The following is a 14752-nucleotide window of genomic DNA, read 5'->3' on the forward strand; positions in this document are numbered from 1 at the left end:
GAGACGCCGGCCCGACGATCGGTGGCCACCGTTTGCGGGCCAGTCCCCTCCCGAGCACGGTCGTGGTGCTCATTCCCCTCTCCGCCCCCCACAAGCCACAAAACAGCTGTTGGCGCCATGTTCACGCCGGCAGCGACCATGTGTGGTTGCCGCTGGCGTGAACTGGTCGGGAACGGAAAGCCGCTCGGCCCATCCGGGTCGGAGAATCGCGGGCCGCCGCGAGAAACGGCGGCCCGTGATTCTTCAAGCGGTGTGTCGCAAAACGCGACACGCCATTTTGGGGGGGGGGGGGGGGGGCGGTGGGAGAATCGCGGGGGGTGCCAGAGCACCTCCCGCAATTCTCCCACCCGGCGTGGGAGCGGAGAATCACGCCCAATGTAACCAAAGCACGATATTGACTCAACAATTTTACATTTATTTGAAGTTTGTTAGACATGTAATGTTTAATAATTGGTAAAAATGTATGTAGTTATTTTATAAAATCCTTTAGATACATTTTCGTGAGAAAACATTTGGTATGTTGGATTGAAAGATCATGAATAGTCAAATAGTTGTACAATCACAAATAATTCACTTCAATATGTAAGGTTAAAAAAAGACATTTTAGCAACACTCTTAATTGGACAGTAATAGTCAGTTGACAGACATGTTCCAACTGAATAATCACAATTAAAGGCTGTTTATCATCGGCTTTTTGCGCGAACTCCGCACTGGTACTTTGTCACACTTAGTCATTTTTTGGGGCTTGGGGAGTTTCTCCCCAGTCTTACCCACACTTTGAATTATTTTCAGCAATGGGGAGCTGGACTCGCTAATGAGACCAGCTCCACAGAGATCAGGCCGCCATCTCTAAATGAGCTTGAGGGCCCTCCACACCTCCCCACGCACATGGGCATTTCCGCACATCCCACCCCAGGTGAGGCGATTCCGCTGAGGGACACCCCGCCTTTTAACGCCACCCCCACCCCTGTTTAGGGGCATCCCTCTTCACCCCCCCATCTTTCTGAGGCTTCTTCATACCTGTCATTCACCTCCCACCTTTCAGTGCCCCCTCATTCCTACTTTCATGGCCCCCCTCTGGCTCTGAGCAGAGCCAGAGGGTGACAGTGCCAAGGTGCCAGCCTGGCACTGCCCAAGTGCCAGAGAGAGTCAGGATGCTGCCATGTCCCTAACCATCCAGGGGTCTGCAATGGCCTGGGAAACCCCCACAGGTGCCTTAATGCCTGGCCCACGTTTGTGTGGACCAGTGCTAAATGGCCGTGGTGAGGTCTCCCAGGCATGGGCATTTGTTCCCGGGCCTTGGGAGAATTAGACGCCGACATATCTAAATGAGCCTAATTTCTCTCGTTCCAAGTGTTGCAAATCTTGCAACAGGCGTCTCGCGAGATTCAACAGCCTGGTCACGTGACCGGGTTGGGCAGGATGAGACTGTGCTATCGTGCCCATAGTATCTCTAGAACTCTGGTGACTCCCTCAATATTGAGACAGCTTTAACAGCTTTGGTGGACCATGGATTCTTATTAGTATATCCTTATTGTTTTCTCTGATCCTGATTTTGTATATTCCCGAGGTGCGGCAGGCTCCCGCTGGCAGCGGGATTCTCCGTCCCGCCAGCCGGCCAATGGGGTTTCCCATTGTGGGCAACCCCAAGCTGTCGGGAAATCCCGGGGCATGGATGCTCTGCCGGCACAACAGAGAATCCCTCATACAGAGAATCCAGCCCATCGCGTTTGGGCAGAATCTTGTTGTGGATGGTGTAGAGGGGTGCATGACGGGAAAGTCCTTGAATGTTTTCTTGCGGGGCCCCTCATTCAAAGGCTTGAATGCCCGTATGAGAGACCCAGCCGAGGGAAGCGATGGGCCCATTGAGAGTCAACTCCCTGCCCTTGCTGCTGACCCCTGCTCCCCTACTCGCCATCACACCTATGCATGGTTCCCTGTCTAAACGTAGCACTGGCAGTCGTCACGTGGTGATGCTGCTGCGAACAAAAGAGCTGCCACTCTCTGAATGGCCAGCGGCTCTTGGTGGAAGGAACTTGATCCTGGGAAAGGCCTGCCACAAGCCTGTAGAAGTGCTTATGTAGCACAAGATGCAGAAGAAAACTGACATTGAGTCATAAGATAAGATTCCGATTCCCACATAAGATTCCGCTGTAAATTTCCATATGCTTTGATGAGTAGTACAAAATTGTAATTACATTTAATTTGGGATATACACACTCCTACATATTTTAATAGCTCCACATTGACTTGGTGCATTATTCCTTTGAATCAGTATTCATTCGTGGCACAAATTTCAGGATTATAGGTTTTTTAGGCTGCATGAATCCATTCACATCCAGTTCCAAAGGGATCTGAAACAGAAAGCAATAGTAAGACAAGGCCAACAGGATGGTTTTAGTACAGCAGTTGATGATTCTGTTCCATCCCATTTTTAATTCCCCTCAATATTCATTCAACAAACAAAACAATTAAATTCTCACTGGTGTCTCCTCGCATGGTGTCAGAGTCAAATGTTGCAAGAGTGAAGCCAGTGCCATCTTTATTGAAAGTTGTGCAAATCTCATCCCGATGCAGTTCCGAGGGCCCATGCCAAATGGCAGAAAGATACAAGGATCCCGAGACTCCCTATTCTCTTTACTGAACCTAGGGATATTAACACAGGAAAAAGGAATAAATCATTGTCAAAATGAAATTTATCAGAGTGGATGGAGAATGCAACAGTTCAAAACTACAACTCTGATATTGTCCCAGCAATTCCTTCACTGACTGATTTTTATTGAGTTGATGTGCCACAGACATTTGGTGCCAGTCTCGATGGGAGTCCAGACGGTGGAATGTTGCCAGATTAATCAACTTTGCTGAACAGCAACATTGTCAAGGTTGATCCTATCCTCACTGGAAATCCAACTCTACATATCTATTCAAAATTCCGACTTTAAAATGAACCAAACACCTAAACAACATTAGGTCCTTCTAACAATGACAACAACTTTGTTGTCACAACAAGGGTACCAAGGGATTAAAATGATGAGTCCAAATTGAGTCCTTTACACCGTTGGAAATTGTACGAGTTTGAGGATGATTGTAAATTTTCAATGAAAATATAGCAGTGTCTCTGGTTCACAGTATCAATTTTCATCCGGCTTAATGAGAAATCCAATGTATGGAAAACGTGGAAAAGAGAATCTCGAAGGAAGGTCGTTGGTAGAATTTCAAATTTGCATTTTGGCGATCAGTGATTTGTTTTAATAACATCAGGGGAGCGATTTAACGGCTTTGTCGCGCCAACTTGGAGACACAAGGCCGTTGAATTCATGATTCACGGCGCTGAATCTCACGAGACTCCGTGATCTGGATCTTGCCGTCACTGGGTGTGATCCAGATTAACATATTTAAATTAAGTATGTCTGCTCCGGATTCTCCCGGGACCTAACTGCTGCGCTTGGGCGATCTCGCCAGGGTGCCGTTTAATACTGGTCCATACAAGCGTGGACCAGTTGTAATGGCACCTGGAGGGCATTCCCCAGGACATTAGAAACCCCCAGTGGCCAGGCCCTGGGCCAGTGGCATCTTGACGCTCCCCTGGGCACCTTGGTGCTACCAGCAGCACCCAGGCATTCTGGCAGTGCTAGACTGGCCGTGCCTTTAAAAATGGTGCCCCGATCTGTCGTCCTGCGGGAAATGCCTGAAGTGCGGCCTCAAAGGGGCGTTCCCCATTGAGGCCAAATAAAAACCCGCTATACACTCCTGAAACAGCACTTTGTTTTTGTCCCATTGAATCATGCCCAGAAAATAGATAGGGATTTAGTGGCCCATTTGGCACATCCCAATTTACTAAGATCTTAAAGTATCTTCCGTTCAAAATCACAAAGGGGAATGGCAGCACAGTAGGCATGTTATTGGACTAGTAGCCTATTACACCAGACTATTGCTCCAAGGTATTAGTTTGAATCCAACCATGGCAGCTGGGGAATTAAAATTCAATTAATTAATAAACTAGGAATAAAGTCAGTCTCAATAATGATGATCTGACTATTTTGTTGTAAAAACGTATCTGGTTCACCAACAGTACGTCAAGGAACGTCAAGGAACAAAATCTGCAGTCCTTACCCAATCCGGCCTATTATTTAAAAATAAATTTAGAGTACCCAATTATTTTTTTCTCCATTTAAGGGGCAATTGAGCGTGGCCAATCCACCTAACCGACACATCTTTGGGTTGTAGGGGTGAAACCCACGCAGCCATGGAGAGAATGTGCAAATTCCACATGGACAGTGGCCCAGGGCTGGGATTCGAACCCGGGTCCTCAGCGCCGCAGTCCCAGTGCTATCCACTGCATCACATGCCGCCCTAAACAATCTGGCCTACTTTTTAAACACATGGATTGCAGCAGTTCAATGAGGTTGCTCCTCACCACCTTCTCAAAGGTAATTGAGAATGGGTAACAAATGCTGACCTTGCCACTAATGCTCAGATCCCATGAAAATGTGACCCCAGACCCACAACAATGCAGTTGACTCTTAACCTCTGAAATGACCGAGCAAGCCACACAGTAACATCAAACCGCAACAGTAAAGTCCAATATGATTGAAACCGGACAGGCCACGCGGCAGTGACCTAGATACTGGAAAAGACAAAGGCACACCCAGTAATATCTTTTTGGATGGTCTTGTGTGCTGCATACTGGAATTCTGCTTGCCAAGTTGCAAAATTTGAATCATCTTTTCTGTCATAAAGTTGTAGTCTTGGCAGTCTGAATTAATGAATATATCAATTCTAGTGGGGGAAAGGAGCTTAAAAGTCCATAGGTGTGGCTAGCGCACTACTTAAAAGTATCAGTCTTTAGTTTTAACAGCCAAGGGCAACCATATTTACTATTGCAGAAGAGTGGATTCGAGGAACTTCACAAAGCTATCTACATTTGACCACATCACCATTTGCACTTCCTCAGTCATAATTTAGAATCACAGCAGCATTGTACTAAAAGCAAACTACTGTTGAAGCTCAAAGTCTGAAATAAAAACAGGCAAATTATTGCTATACGAACAGCAAATGACCAAGTACTGAGCCCTGCATAATTTGATCCCGTGTCTGCCAGTCAGACTATAGAATAAGGACAAAAAATGCTGGATAAACTCAGCAGGTCTGGCAATATCTGTGGAGAGAAACAGAGGGTGTGATCCTCTGGCCATGCTGCGCCCAAAAACCAGCTCACTGTGGCACAGTGTGGCCTTTAAAAGCTGGGAGACCATGCTCCTCCATACCGGGGCCTCTCAAGGCTGCGCACTTAGCCCCTTACTGTACTCCCTGTACACACACTTGGCAACATTTGGTTCCAACTCCATCTACAAGTTTGCTGACGTTACGACCATTGTGGGCCGGATTTCGAATAACGACGAGTCAGAATACAGGAGGGAGATTGAGAACCTAGTGGAGTAATGCAGCAACAACAATCTGGAGCTGGTTTAGCAGAGTGGGCTAAACAGCTGGCTTGTAATGCAGAACAAGGCATGCAGCATGGCTTCAATTCCCGTACCGGCCTCCCTGTACAGGCGCCGGAATGTGGCGACTTGGGGCTTTTCACAGTAACTGCATTGAAGTCTACTTGTGATAATAAGCGATTATTATTATTATCTATCCCTCAATGCCAGCAAAACTAAAGAGCTGGTCATTGATTTCAGGAAGTAAAGTACTGTACACACCCTGTCAGCATCAACAGGGCTGAGGTGGAGATGGTTAGCAGCTTCAAATTTCTAGGGGTACACAACTCCAAAAATCTGTCCTGGTCCACTCAGGTCGACGCTACCACCAAGAAAGCACAACAGCCCCTATACTTCCTCAGGAAACTGAGAAAATTCGGCATGTCCACATTAATTCTTACCACCTTTTACAAATGCACCAAAGAAAGCACCCTATCGGGCTGCATCACAGCCTGGTATGGCAACTGCTCGGCTCAAGGCCACAAGAAACTTCAGAGAGTCGTGAACACCGCCCAGTCCATCACACAAACCTGCCTCCCATCCATTGACTTCATCTATACCTCCTGCTGCCTGGGGAAAGCAGGCAGCATAATCAAAGGCCCCTCCCACCCGGCTTACTCACTCTTCCAACTTCTTCCATCGGGCAGGAGATACAAAAGTCAGAACACGCATGAACAGACTCTAAAGCAGCTTCTTCCCCGCTGTTACCAGACTCCTAACCGACCCTCTTATGGGCTGACCTCATTAACACTAAACCCCTGTATGCTTCATCCGATGTCAGTGTTATGTAGTTACATTGTGTACCTTGTGTTGCCCTATTATGTATTTTCTTTTATTTCCTTTTCTTTTCGTGTACTTAATGATCTGTTGAGCTGCTCGCAAAAAAATACTTTTCACTGTATCTTGGTACAGGTGACAACGAACAAAATCCAATCCAATCCCTGGATCTACCCCGGCTCGCAACGCTTCGCGAGATTCAATGCAATCTCTTGAGACGTTGCAAGGCAAATTCTCCTCCATATTGTGTTTGGGCTGGGGCGGGGCGGGGGGTGGGGGGTATGAAGGGGGAGATCGGGGATCGAGACACCACTTGGGGAGTTCCGGCAAGTGGAAGCCCATTGTAAAAAATGGGGCTATGTGCAACCTCGGCCACGTGTTCCCCATTCAGGCCCCTTATTCAAAGCTCGTCACGTTGAATAACCATGTGTTTCTCTTCACTGTGAGTGCCGGGAAACACACAGCTAAACGTGCTTGCTAGGGTACTTTGTTCCCTTTTCGGAAGATTGCACCAGACCTAATGTTTTGGGTCAAAATTATCCTTCTACTGTGGCTAGCACTGCTGCCTCATGGCGCCGAGGTCCCAGGTTCCATCCCGGCTCTGGGTCACAGTCCGTGTAGAGTTTGCACATTCTCCCAGTGTTTGCATGGGTTTTGCCCCCACAACCCAAAAAGATGTGCAGGCTAGGTGGATTGGCCAAGCTAAATTCCCCTTAATTGGAAAAAGTGAATTGGGTACTCTAAACTTATAGAAAAAACAATGACCCTTCGACAGAACAGTTCTATTTCTCTCCACAGATGCGTCCAAACCTGCTGAGTTTATCCAGCATTTTCTGTTCTTCATAAAAGAGTCCTTCCAGTTTGTTTCCTTTATTCCAATTTATTTTATTATTATGGTCTGTGGACCCATAATCAAAATTTGTCCTTAAGCATAAGAATGCTTGCGAGGATTGTGTGTGTCATCGGCACCGAGTGAATCTTAGGAACTGGTTTTGGAGGAAATCAGTTCAATTGGCTAACTGGTAAGCGGTGAGGTGGTCAGGTACTGTGGGCGAGATTCTCCCATTGGGAGACTAAGTCCTGACGCCGGAATGAAAACCGGAGTGTTTCACTCCAGCGTCGGAGGCCGCTTCTCGCCCCCTATTCTCCCACCCCCGGGGGGTTAGGAGCAGCGCCGCGTCAATTACACACGGCGGGTCTTGGCGCCACGTGAAAGCTGCGCCGCGTAAATTAGACGTCACCCGCGCATGCGGGCGTCCTCCCCGCGGGCACCCCGCAAGAAATCTCGGATTGATCTTGCAGAGGAAAGGAGTGCCTCCTTCAGAGAACCTGGCCCGCCGATTGGTGGGCACCAGTCGCGGGCCAGACCCCATTTGAGCGCCCCCCCCCCCCTCGGTGCTGGAACCCCCCCCCCCCCCCACAGTCTGCCGCTCCCAGCATTCCCGCGCTGTTCCCGCCGACACCGACCAGGTGTGGACGGCGCCGGCTGGAGCCTGTCGTGTTGGGCAGGCCGCTCGGCCCATTCGGGCCGGAGAATCGCCGCTCGCCCGTTACAAACGGCGAGCGGCGATTCTCCGAGCGGCCTGCCGTAAGTCTCACCACGCCGGTTTGGGGGAGGTGAGAGAATCGCGTGTGGGTGCTGGGGCGGCGTGTCGGGACTCGCCCGGTGCCCCAGCGATTCTCCCACCTGGCGTTGGGGGGGGGGGGGGGGGGGGAAGAATTGCGCCCTGTGTTCTGCCTGACAACAGCCATTGGTTTTTTTTATGAGCCTCCAGCCCCTCGAAGGAAGAGGAGCTGTGTTTTCTCCCTCTCTCTGTTGCCAGTTGCCTGTTGTCTGTCAGTCTGCAATGAAGATCATTACAAGCTGAAGGAAAAGAAAGTGCCCAACTGAAGGTCTAACCTTGAGAAAGAAACTAACTGGAAGACATCCATCTGAATCAAGGATTACTTATCTTTTTATTATATTTCTTTACCTCTCAACCACCCTTTTTCCTCTGTGTGTGTGTGTGTACAGCGTGGGCGTGAGTTAGGGCGGGAAGTGGGTAAATGGCAGGTAGCCAGTTGTATTTTTGCCTTTTAATTTTAATTACTGTTAATAATAAAAGATTGCTGATGTTTAAATTTTACAAACCTGATGACTAGTCAATTTAACTCAACCAACGCCACTGGGATTAATATAACTCCTAATTTCACCTGTCTTGCAACTCCGGGTCAAGTGGGGCTGGAATTGACCACGCATGCACGCCAGGGTGACATAACATATTATTTTAAACATTGTAGTCTGCCTGGCTGACACTAACCAGGGAGCACCATCATAAATTTGCCTATCTGCCTACGGTCAGAATTATAGATCATCTGATTTAATAAAAGACCACACAGAAATCTTACACAAATACAGAGGTTAGATTTGGAACCAGGGGCTGGTTTAGCACAGTGGTTAAACAACTGGATTGTTTATGCAGAACAAGGCCAGCAGCGCGGGTTCAATTCCCGTACTGGCCTCCCCAAACAGGTGCCGAAATGTGGCGACTAGGGGCTGTTCACAGTAACTTCATTGAAGCCTACTTGTGACAATAAGCAATTATTATTATTAGTTGAGCTAACTTGTGTATGCAGCTTTGTCATATTCCTCGCTTGGCTTCAAGACATTGAGGAGGCACGCAGCGCAAGCTGTTAGAACGGCCTCAGTGCGTCACCTGAAGGCCCTCCCACTGTGCTTCGCCCCCGATGGGCCTGGTTCCTGACCACATGGTCGACATGTAGTCTCAGCTGTGAGGGAACCCGGCATGGCGACTGCATACTGTATCCAGCGCCTCCACAGTTGGGTGGGAGCCGTGCTACTGCCGGAGGGGGGGGGGGGGGGGGGAGAAATGTGGCCAGGGGGGCACTATCTGGCGTCTGGCCGGCACCATGTTTTACGGCACGATCACTGCAGGTCGTCGCCATGTGCATGAGCGGCCGTGGACCCGGCCTTTCTCCGGCTGTTTAATTTGTGGAGGCCAGGAGTTTTAGTGAGGGGGCGCCGCTGATCTTTTCCACGTAAAACACCACAGTTCCCCCGTACTTAGGCTCAGAAACGGAGAATCTGACCCATGGTGTTTCTTCAGTGCTGGGTGTGGTGATATGATCTGCATACTCGTCTGCCATTGGGCCAGAACGTCGGCTTACCATTGGCCCTGGTCGGTCATATGCCTCTCGACCAATTGGCCGAGAGGCTGAGTTAACCACGCCTCTATTAACGAGGTATAAATGCTCAGACGCCTGACGATCGTCCCTTTCCACTGTAGACGATCGCAGAGCTGTGTTCTAGTCAATTAAAGCCAGACTTTGGTAAATCACTCGCCTCGCGTACAATCGATGGTACATCACTGGGTTAATTGGCCTCCGACAGAGTGGAGATAGCAATGTTTTGCGGCAGTACAGTGGGTAGCACTGTTGCTTCACAGCTCCAGGTCCCCAGGTTCAATTCCCAGCTTGGGTCACTGTCTGCGTGGAGTCGGCATATTCTCCCCATGTCTGCGTGGGTTTCCTCCGGGTGCTCCGGTTTCCTCCCACAAGTCCCGAAAGACATGCTGTTAGGTAATTTGGACATTCTGAATTCCCTCTCTGTGTATCCGAAAAAGCGCTGGAATGTGATGACTAGGGGCTTTTCACAGTAACTTCATTGCAGTGTTAATGTAAGCCTACTTGTGACAAAAGATTATTATTATTATACTGAGCCTCTTTACCTTTTAAGTCAGTGGAATACAATCAAGAACAGCATCATTGGTGTCTGTTCCTAATCACCAGACTAGCTGGAAAGTAGGTGGATATGTTGGGATGTAAAGAGGACGTTGTTCTGCCCAGTGATGATGAACCTTTTACATAAGCACAATCATTCTCACGTACCGTTCAGGTCTGAACTCCTCAGGCTCTGGCCAGTATTCTGGATCACGATGCAGGACGTAGGCAGGAACCATGACCACAGTCCCCTTTGGAACAGTTATCCCATTGAGCTGGACATCTTTCTTGCACACTCTGTCAATACGTGGTGCGGCAGGGAACAGCCGCAAGGTTTCAGATATCACCATTTCCATATACTCCAACTGCATCACCCCGTCATAGGTGGGAGGAGCCTACACACAAAAAAACACTTTTAATAACTGAACAGGTTATTAGTGAGCAATGGGGAAAGGGTGGAGAAGGGGGAAATTTACAGAAAATGGAAATATTTTTCCAAAGAGAAAGATAAATATTTTCTGTTTTGTATTGGTAGAGAAGATGTTGCTATTTGTGGGGGGGGGGGGGGGCTAGAACAATGAAGCCATAAACATAATAGTCACTAATAAGTCTTATAGGGAATTGAGGAGAAACTTCTTTAACCAGAGAAGGGCTCGAATGTGGAACTCTGTGCTACAAAGGGTGGTTGAGATGACTAACTTAGATATGGTGCTGCAAACACTGTCACATGTCATGAGCAATATGAGAACAGAGCTAACACCATTAAGTGCATTTTATTCATAATGGTCAAAAGCATCAGGCAGAGCTTGTCATTGTGAGAACTGGGGAGGTTTAAACTTCAGCAGATCAGCTGCATCTACTTGGGTTAGAAATGTTGATGCCAGCGAGTTAAGCACATCAATTCATTTTAGCAAAAACACCAAGAACTGAGACAAGATGATTAATATGCACTATACATGCTAATTATAATCCAGGTGCCTCCATACTTGCCTCTATCAGTGAAGGAATGCTACCCAAAGTGGTGGATACTCGGGGAAATGTGGATCAGGAAACTGATTCAAATTAAACCAAATTAGGACATAAATTGGAAAGGGTGATGGAAACGGACAGCTTAGGGCACAGGGAGTGAAGGATATGGAAGAAACTATTAGCCTTGCAACAGGAATCACCAATATCTCATCGCTCCTAATAACCTATTTCAGAGAAACACAGAACAGATTATCGCAAACAGACAACATTTAGACCAAGAATGATCGAAAAAGGAGTGCGGAGGGTGTCATGGAGATATTAAAAAATAATTCAATGAAGAGTAGCAAATGGGGGTGGTTTTGAGTTAACACATTGAAGGAAAAAGCAGAATGGAGTGAAGAGGATCCAGGGATATTAGACATCACAGTGCAGCAGGGAATGCAACGTTAATGAGGTCATTCACTGGTGGGACGAAGAATCCCGCCCCAGATCTCTCGGCATCAGCTATGTCTCAGCCGCAAACTCTCCCTTCAGTCAGAAGATTGTGGTTTTTAAGTCCACACTTCAGACTTGAGCACAATGATCCAGATGGACACACCAGTGCAGTACAGAGAGGTCTTTCTGATGAGCCTTTAAGCAAAGTCCACTCTCAGTTGAATATAAAACTTCAAATGGGGGTAATTTTGAACTGCAAGGGAGTTCTCGGGGCAATATTTATCTGGTCATTATCACATTGCTGTGTGCAAATCGGCTGTTATATTTTACACTGCAATGATAAAGGCGGTGGCATAGTGGTTTTGTCACTTAACTAGTAAACCGGAGACCCAGAGTAATGTTATGGGGACCCATGTTATGGGGACCCAGAAATATTAATTCAATAAAAATCTGGAATGCGAAGTCTAATGATGACCATGACAGCATTGTCGTTTGTCATAAAAACCTATCTGGTTCACTAATGTCCTTTGGGGAAGGAAATATGCCGTCCTTATCTTGTCTGGCCTACATGTGAATCCAGACCTACAGCAATGTGATTGACTCTTAACTGCCTCTTCAAGGGCAATTGGGGTTGGGCAATAAATGCGGCACGTCCCATGAACAAATAAAAGAAACAGTGACTCCAACTCAGAAATTAGCTGAAAAGGGCTTTAGGATGTTCCAGGGTAGTGAAAGGTGCAACAGAAATGCAAGTTCTTTCTTGTCCGGATTCTTGTCTTGATTGAGTATAGACTCAAGGACTCACTTTGTTTGGAAAAGCCTCATCTATTTCTTGCTGTAGTTTCTTCTGTACGTCTGGGTGCATCGCCAGATGGTACGCGGCAAATGACAATGTACTGCTACTGGTGTCATATCCGGCCGCGATAAAGGTCAGGGCCTGCGCCAGAATCTCCGAGTCAGTCAGAGCTGCAAGAACCAGATGAATCAGAATATGGATCACAAATTTCACCTGAGAAATGCATAAAGCAAAAATGTTTTCAATGCAAATATTGTTAAAAACATTTATTATTACCAACTGCATAAAGTGCAATGGCGCAGATAACTCAATGTTGCAAATAACTGTGCTTGCAGCATTAAATTAAGCGCTTGTGGCAATATCATTGAATATTTTCCCAGCACCAGAGGTGGAACAGATTATGAGCTCTTGCAGAATAATCAAGATTGACAAGATTAATACTGATCGAAACTCAAGTGCTCAGATACACAAGGGTTGTAAGGACAATTAATGTGTGTCTCGATTTCCCTGCCCAGTTCCCAATCTCAGGCCCATGATTGGGCAGAATCACAGACCAGGCACCAGACAATTCCCACTGAGGTTAAAAAAAACAAATTCCAGCAGGAGTTAGACCTCTTCAGAATGTTTTCACCTACCTCTCACTGGGGTTTGAGGGGCTGGGAGTAGATTCCGTGTCTAAACTATCAGTCAGGTTGGGCATGGGAAGACCAGAGAGTAAGAAACAAAAATAAAGCGAAGAGCGAGCGTTAATTTCAGGAACAGATAGAAACAAGGATGAAGGGAATGAGGAGCTTTCCATTGATGGTACCTTTGTCTGTTGACTTGCTGACATCATTCTGCTTCTGGGGGCTGGTTTCGATCATTTGAGAATCAACCATCAGCTGCAGAAAATCCACCCGATCCTGAGAATTCAACAAGGACAATGTGAGGATTCAGCTACAACAGTACAGGAACAGGTTTCTCAGGAGTAAAGTCCTAGATCCTGAAATTCCAAAGAGCTCCAAAAGAGGAAGTAGCCAACGTTTCTTCCAGAGAGGCTGGAATCAGAACCCACCCGGACTCTAGTTAGAGAAGAACAGTGAAGACTGTCACCCATTCATATCTGCTCAAAGACTGCTCCGGGGGTGTCGGAGGGAGTTCCTGATCTTCTCTGGGTATTCTGCCCATTACATTTTCCCTCGGTCCAATAGAACTCACGTTAGTTCATTATTGGCCAAGTGAAAATCCCTGAGGGGCCCCTGTGAGAAAGATAATCACTCCCAGAGGGATGATCATTCGATCCCTGCAGGGAGAACACAAATCTGCAACAAAAAATCTTTAGCCTTCATGGTTTGCCTGCTTCCCTAACAAGAGCAGCAGAGGTTAGTTCCAATGTGTCTTTAAATTACTCCATTGTGGACAATTGGTTCAGGGTCAATACTGAGGACGATAGGTGGCCAGTGGGAGTCCCCATTACTCCACTCTGCTGGTGATGGAGCAAGAGTCCTGGAACTCCAGGGGCTAAATTCTCCATTCCTTAGACTAAGTGTTGACGCCGGGGCAGGATTTGTGGACTTGCACAAAAGCAAAACTGGCGCCGCACCTGGGCCGATTCAGCAACCGTGGAGGGGGTAGCACTGGCGCAACATGGAACACAATCAATTCCAATGAGAAACAATGCAGGGTTTGGCGGGTCCGTGATTGACACTCGGGAGGCTGACAAGCTGCAGCCGCATATACACATTACATTCCCCACACACACTCATCCCAGACAACAAGATGGCACTGGTTGCACTGGAGAGCGCACATCCTGCTGATGGTCAGCAGGGGCCAGAGGGCACCTAGTGGTGTGCCCTGGGGGGGGGGAACCAAACGACATGTGGCCCCAAGTTCACAGTGGGCAGTCAGTGGCATGCGCAGCTGCTTGGCTGTCTTGCAGGCCACGGCGATGGTGCTCCACCTCAACCCCACAGCCCACCTCCTGGCCACCTGCTGCTACTCCCATGGCGCTAGCAGAAGCCCTCTGACCAGCCGCACAACTGTCAGCAAACGATAGCGATGTTGTACACTTTCCATACACCCATCTCTTCCTCAGCAGCCACAGCGCCTGCTTCATGGTTTTTAAAAGCACAAGTGAACCTCGCCATCGTGAACTCGCCCAATTGGAGACGGAGAATCGCGGAGGCCCCGGAGAATACTGGGTCAGGCCCGCTAATGATCTGTCAATGACTAAATGTATGTGCATTCCGGAACACATTGACGCCGCTGTCGAGACACCGGAGAATTTTGATTCGGCATGAAATCGATTCTCCGCCCAATCGCGTTTCTCAATTCCGCTGTTAGCCGACGGAGAATCCCGCCACTAGGGGCTGGTTTAGCTCACTGGGCTAAATCGCTGGCTTTTAAAGCAGACCAAGCAGGCCAGCAGCACGGTTCGATTCCCGCACCAGCCTCCCCGGACAGGCGCCTGAATGTGGCGACTAGGGGCTTTTCACAGTAACTTCATTGAAGCCTACTCGTGACAATAAGCGATTTTCATTTCATTTTCAGATCTCTAGCCTTTCTATTTGTTAAATATTTTTATTCTCCTTTT

The 14752-nt window shown here is 47.8% G+C and overlaps 1 protein-coding gene across 1 annotated transcript in view; it reads right to left on the bottom strand.

Moving 5' to 3' along the window:
* Positions 1 to 394: 394 nt before the first annotated feature.
* LOC119978477 (cytochrome P450 3A21-like) overlaps positions 395 to 14752 on the bottom strand; it is an 88307-nt gene continuing 73949 nt past the window's right edge. The window contains exons 9-13 of the mRNA XM_038820138.1: positions 12989 to 13082; positions 12190 to 12350; positions 10149 to 10375; positions 2484 to 2646; positions 395 to 2354 (exon numbers count right to left, since the gene is read on the bottom strand). Of these exons, the coding sequence (XP_038676066.1) occupies positions 2259 to 2354; positions 2484 to 2646; positions 10149 to 10375; positions 12190 to 12350; positions 12989 to 13082 (741 nt within the window). The 3' untranslated portion in view covers positions 395 to 2258. The remainder of the gene's footprint in view (positions 2355 to 2483; positions 2647 to 10148; positions 10376 to 12189; positions 12351 to 12988; positions 13083 to 14752) is intronic.

Source organism: Scyliorhinus canicula, chromosome 15, assembly GCF_902713615.1.
Source record: "Scyliorhinus canicula chromosome 15, sScyCan1.1, whole genome shotgun sequence".
Taxonomy (NCBI): domain Eukaryota; kingdom Metazoa; phylum Chordata; class Chondrichthyes; order Carcharhiniformes; family Scyliorhinidae; genus Scyliorhinus; species Scyliorhinus canicula.